This window comes from Dipodomys ordii, unplaced genomic scaffold (genome assembly GCF_000151885.1).
Source record: "Dipodomys ordii isolate 6190 unplaced genomic scaffold, Dord_2.0 Scaffold15, whole genome shotgun sequence".
Lineage (NCBI taxonomy): Eukaryota > Metazoa > Chordata > Mammalia > Rodentia > Heteromyidae > Dipodomys > Dipodomys ordii.
In genome coordinates, this window is record NW_012267231.1 from 17,649,406 (window position 1) to 17,654,927 (window position 5,522).

At 48.2% G+C, this 5,522-nt stretch overlaps 1 protein-coding gene across 1 annotated transcript in view; it reads right to left on the bottom strand.

Annotated features, from left to right (window-relative positions):
* Positions 1-1,963: 1,963 nt before the first annotated feature.
* The window catches only part of Psma4 (proteasome (prosome, macropain) subunit, alpha type, 4), a 9,522-nt gene continuing 5,963 nt past the window's right edge, over positions 1,964-5,522 (bottom strand). Inside the window, exons 7-8 of the mRNA XM_013012168.1 lie at positions 4,687-4,810; positions 1,964-2,346 (exon numbers count right to left, since the gene is read on the bottom strand). Of these exons, the coding sequence (XP_012867622.1) occupies positions 2,192-2,346; positions 4,687-4,810 (279 nt within the window). The 3' untranslated portion in view covers positions 1,964-2,191. The remainder of the gene's footprint in view (positions 2,347-4,686; positions 4,811-5,522) is intronic.

Here is a 5,522-nt window from a genome sequence, read left to right on the forward strand (position 1 = left end):
GCTGTAACTCAAGTGGTAGAGCGCTTGCCTTGAGCTGAAGAGCTGAGGGACAGCGCCCAGGCCGAGTTCAAGCCCCACGACCGACCAAAAAAAAAAAAAAAAAGAAAGAAATGTCTTTGTAGGCTGCCACATGTGGCTCATGCCTGTAATCCCAACTACCCAGGAGGCTGTGATGTGGGGATCATGGTTCAAAGACAGCCAGGGGCAGAAAAATCTTAAGACTCTCATCCCCAAATAACCAGAAAAAAAGGCAGTAGGAAAAGTATGGCTCAAGTGGTAGAGCATCAACTGAGAGCAAGACAGCTAAGAATGCAAGAAACTTTGTTCAGGAGGGATACACATGTACATATATCATATATGTGTACATCTGTGTATGTTTTTTTTTTTAATTCTTGCCAGTCTTGGGGCTTGAACTCAGAGCCTGGACACTCACTGTCCTTGAGTTTTTTTTTTTTTTTTTTTGTCATCCCATCTCCAGTCTACCTTCCCTGCCATGGAGATGGCTTTTACTGCCTGTAATGCCAGTGAAAATTTGGGCATTTGTCTTTTTTTTTTTTTTGTCAGTTGTGGGGCTTGAACTCTGGGCCTGGGCAATGTCCCTCAGCTCTTCAGCTCAAGGCCAGCACTCTACCACTTGAGCCACAGCACCGACTTCCGGTTTTTCTGATAATTTACTGGAGAGTCTCAAGGTCTTTCCTGCCTAGGCTGGCTTTGAACTTCAATCCTCAGATCTCAGCCTCCTGAATAGCTAGGATTATAGGCGTGAGCCGCTGGCACCTGGCTGTCCTTGAGCTTTTGTTGCTTAAGGCTTGAACTCTATCACTTGAGCCACAGCGCCACTTCTGGCCCTTTCTGTGTATGTGGTACTGAGGAATCTAACTCAGGGCTTCATGTATGCTAAGCAAGCACTCTGCCACTAAGCCACATTCCTAGCCCTGTGAGACTCTTTGTTTTTTGGTCAGTCGTGGGGCTTGAACTCTGGGCTTGGGCGCTGTCCCTGTGCTCTTCAGCTCAAGGCGAGTGCCCTACTGCTTGAGCCACAGTGCCACTTCCAGTTTTCTAGTGGTTTATTGGAGATAAGAGTCTCACGGACTTTCCTGCCCAGGCTGGCTTTGAACCGCGATCCTCAGATCTATCTCAGCCTCCTGAGTAGCTAGGATTACAGGCGTGAACCACTGGCGTCCTGCTTTTTTTTTTAATTGTGAAAATACCGTACAGAGGGGTTACAATTACATGGGCAAGATTGTGCGACGCTTATCTCCAATAAACTACTCAGAAAAATCTGGAAGTGCTGTGGCTTAAGTGGTAGAATGTGAGCTGTGAGCAAAAGAAGCCCAGGAACAGAGCCTAGGCCCAGAGTTTTCAAGCCTCAGGACTGGCAAAAAAACAAAAACAAAAAACCAAGCTGGAGATGTTGCTTAGGGGTAAACCTCTGGCATAAGGCCCTAGGTTCAAAAGCCCCACACTGGGCTTCATGCCCAGCTAGTTGAGCTCAGTAGGTCTGGGTGGAACACTCCATCTGCAATTCTAGCCAAACCCTTGCCGCTGCAGAGGTTGCTGCTCCGTGCGCCAGACTCTTAAGTAGCACTGGTCACGAGAGAACCTAATTGGCCAAGTGAGCAAAGTTCAGCTGTGGGGTTCTCTTTGGCCCTGGTCCTTGCTCTCCACAGCTCTAACCCCCACATCCATCTTTGTGGCTTAGGCCACGGCGCATAGCAGCCTTGGTGCCAGCAGCCAGGGCCCAGCAACCTCTCATACATCCATGCTGTTTGCTAGGCCTACGTGCTGTTCTCAGCCAACCTTGGCAAGCAGGACAGGGATGGGCAATTGTTCCAGAAGGGGGAAACATGCACGCTGTGGAAGCGCCAGCCACCGTGCACCTGACACGCGCAGCCAATCCCAGGCTCTTCCAATGCTGGGGCCGGAACTAATAGTTATCCGATGTTTCTCTTCACTACTCCCATTCCATTCTTTCCAAGTTTTATTCCAAAAAAAATAAGGGTGAAAGAGTAAGGTGTCCATAAAGAATAAGTCATCATTTACAATTAGTAATCAACTGGACAAAACACCAAGGCCCCAACTGGGCGCACCATGTCCTGTTTGCCCAACGCCCAAGTCTCAACAGCCGCCGGGCGCAAGATGCTATTTTTACCCAGAAGTAGAATGTGACAGAGTCACAGACCCCAGTCCTCTATTTGTCCTTTTCCTTTTGCTCCTTCTCCTTCTTCTCCCGCTCAGCCTTAGCTTCTTCTTCCTCGTGTTTTTTGATCAGCTGTTCCACCTCCTTTTGTTTGAGAACTCTGATCACCGTCTTCCCATGCTCCCTGGTGAGCGTGGCAATTTCCACTGGAAACAAGCACACACATCACGTGACACACACATCACAGGCCACAAAGCTCAGTCTACTCACCTTACGCTGAGCCTTAACTACTCTGCGTGTTTATGATTAATATGACTCATATTCCCATAGGTACCTTTTTTTATTTCAGTCTGGGACTTGAACTCAGGGCCTGGGTGTTGTCCCTGAGCTTCTTTTGCTTAAGGCTAGTGCTCTATCAGGAGTCACAGCTCCTTCTGGCTTTTTGGTGGTTCATTAGCGATAAGAATCCCACTGTCTTTCCTGCCTGGGCTGGCTTCTGTGATCCCCAGATCTGTCTTCTGAGTAGGATTACAGGTGTGAATCGCTGGGTCCTGGTTTCATAACATCTTTTCCATTTCTACCTCAATATTTTCTCCTCACCCATGCCAACTTTCTCAGCAACCCTTCTCTCTCTCCCTTAGATGAGTAGTCAGCAGCAGCTCTCTCACAGACCTGCTGTGAGCAGTGCTGACAGAAGGAACCCTCATCTCCTTGATGGAACCCACCCACGCTTCGCCAAACCTTCTCTCAGTAATGACACTTAACCCTTCACGGGCTTTTCAGACCAGTGGCAAGAAAGGAAGTTTCCAGGGCTATGGGCAAGAAAAGTCACCGGAAACCTGCGAGGGAGGGATTTCTGGTGTGGGGAAACAGAATGGGGGCCTTCTTCATGGAAGAGGGCAACTTTTTTGTTTGTTTGTCCAAGACCAGGACTCAAACTTGGTATCTGATGCTTTTGTTCACTGGGTGGTGCACCACCACCTGAGCCACAACCCCAACCCCAAGTGGACAACTTTTTTTGTCAGTCATAGGGCTTGATCTTGGGGCCTGGGCACTGTACCTAAGCTCTAAGCTCTTTTGGCTCAAGGCTAACACTCTACCACTTTGAGCCACAGTGCTACTTCTGGTTTTCTGGTGGCTAATTGGAGATAAGAGCGTCATAGACTTTTTTTTTTTTTTTTTTTGGGTCTGGTAGTGGGGCCTGAACTCTGGGCCTGGGCACTGTCCCTCAGCTCTTCAGCTCAAGGCTAGCACTCTACCACTTGAGCCACAGCGCCACTTCCGACTTTTTTCTTTTTGCTTATGTGGTCTGAGGAATCAAACCCAGGGCCTCAGGCATGCAAGGCAAGAGCTCTACCACTGAGCCACCTTCCTAGCCCCAAGAGCGTCATAGACTTTCCTGCCCACACTGGCTCTGAACTGCGATTCTTCTAAAAAAATAACTTTTGACCCTGGGAGTGAAGTAACTCTCCACTAACCCATCTGTTCATTAACCTCAACCTTCTGTGCGTTACATGAGATCATGATTTAAACTGAATACTACTTAACATAAGAGATGAGCAGGGGCTGGGACTGTGGCTTAGTGGTAGTACTTGCCTAACATGAATGAGGCCCTAAGTTCAATTCCTTTGTACTACATAAAAAAAAAAAAGTTTTTAAAAAAGAGATGAGCAGGCTGGGCACTGGTGGCTCACCCATCATCCTAGCTACTGAGGAGGCTGAGATCTGAGGATTGCGATTTAAAGCCAGCCCATGCAGGCAAGTCCATAAGACTCTTATCTCCAACTAGCCACCAAAAAGTAGAGCTGTGGGGCTGGGAAAGTGGCTCAGTGGTAGAGCGCTTGCCTTGCATGCATGAGGCCCTGGGTTTGATTCCTCAGCACCACATTAGCAGAAAAAGCCGAAAGTGGGGCTGTGGCTCAAATGGTAGAGTGTTAGCCTTGAGCTGAAGAGCTGAGGGGCAGGGCCCAGGCCCAGAGTTCAGGCCCCACGACCAACCAAAAATAGTAGAGCTATGGCTCAAAGTGGTAGAATGCTACTCTTGAGAGAAAGAGCTCAAGGACAGCATCTAGTCCCCAAGTTCAAGCCCTATAACAAGAGAGGGGGGGGTATATGTAGTAGCAAAGCAGGGAGGTTTCTGAGGACTCATGGTGAATGTTCCATCTTGGACAGGATGAAGTATGTATGGCCTACACACACACACACACAGAGCCATGCATTCTTTGTCACACACACAGAAGCATAGGTTGATACAAAGTCTTGATTATCTACTACGTGGGACAGGGTCTCTAGGCTTTTGCTCACCAGTACTAACGGAATTCAGGCTCAAGTCCTAAGCTGTCCACAGGGTACTGGACTGTGGCTGCACAACTCTATCAGGGCTCCACTGAACCTCAGGGAGCAGGTGCAGCGCCACATGGCTCATAAGCGCTGCTGCAGTGGAGAAGGGCAACACGGCAGACAGAGCTCCGTGCACTTGATCACCCTCACTACATCATTGCTTCCCTGGCTGATCGACTGGGACAGGGCAAGACAGTGGGAGTTACCTTTTTCAGCAGACAGTTTACTAACATCCATGGTCTTATTCAGCACTTTGATGGCCAAAGCAAGTGCCGACTTCAGAGTCATTTCCCCCTCTTTGTAGTCTTGTTTTAACATCGACACAGCTGCCTAGAAAACAAGGAATCAACACAGAGATTTTTCTTCAACTTTTGCATATGTTAAGTAACAGATCTGTCTAAAAGAACAACACATAAGCCGGGTGCCGGTGGCTCACGCCTGTAATCCTACTCAGGAGGCTGAGATCTGAGGATCATGGTTCAAAGCCAGCCCAGGCAGGAAAGGCTATGAGACTCTTATCTCCAATAAACCACTAGAAAACTGAAAGTGGCGCTGTGGCTCAAGCGGTAGCACGCTCGCCTGAGCTGAGGAGCACAGGGATAGCGCCCAAGCCCAGAGTTCAAGCCCCACAACCGACCAAAAAAAAAACCAAAAATCAAAAAACAACAACACCTGTTCAATGTGTATCCAATGAAACCAGGAAAACTGAGAGAAGGAAGGTTGGGGAATGATGGGGAGAATGATGAAGGGTGACATCGATGAAGACACAATATATTCATAAACTGATTTGATGAGTGGTAACTCCTTTGTACAACTACTTAAGACAGTGAAAATATAATTTAAAAAACAAAAACAAAACTTGCCAGGCACTGGTGGCTCATGCCTGTAATCCTAGCTCATGAGACTGAGATCTGAGGATCATGGTTTAAAGCCAGCCCAGGCAGGAAAGGCTACGAGACTCTTATCTCCAATAAACCACCAGAAAACCGGAAGTGGCGCTGTGGCTCAAGTGGTAGAGCGCTTGCCTTGAGCTGAAGAGCTG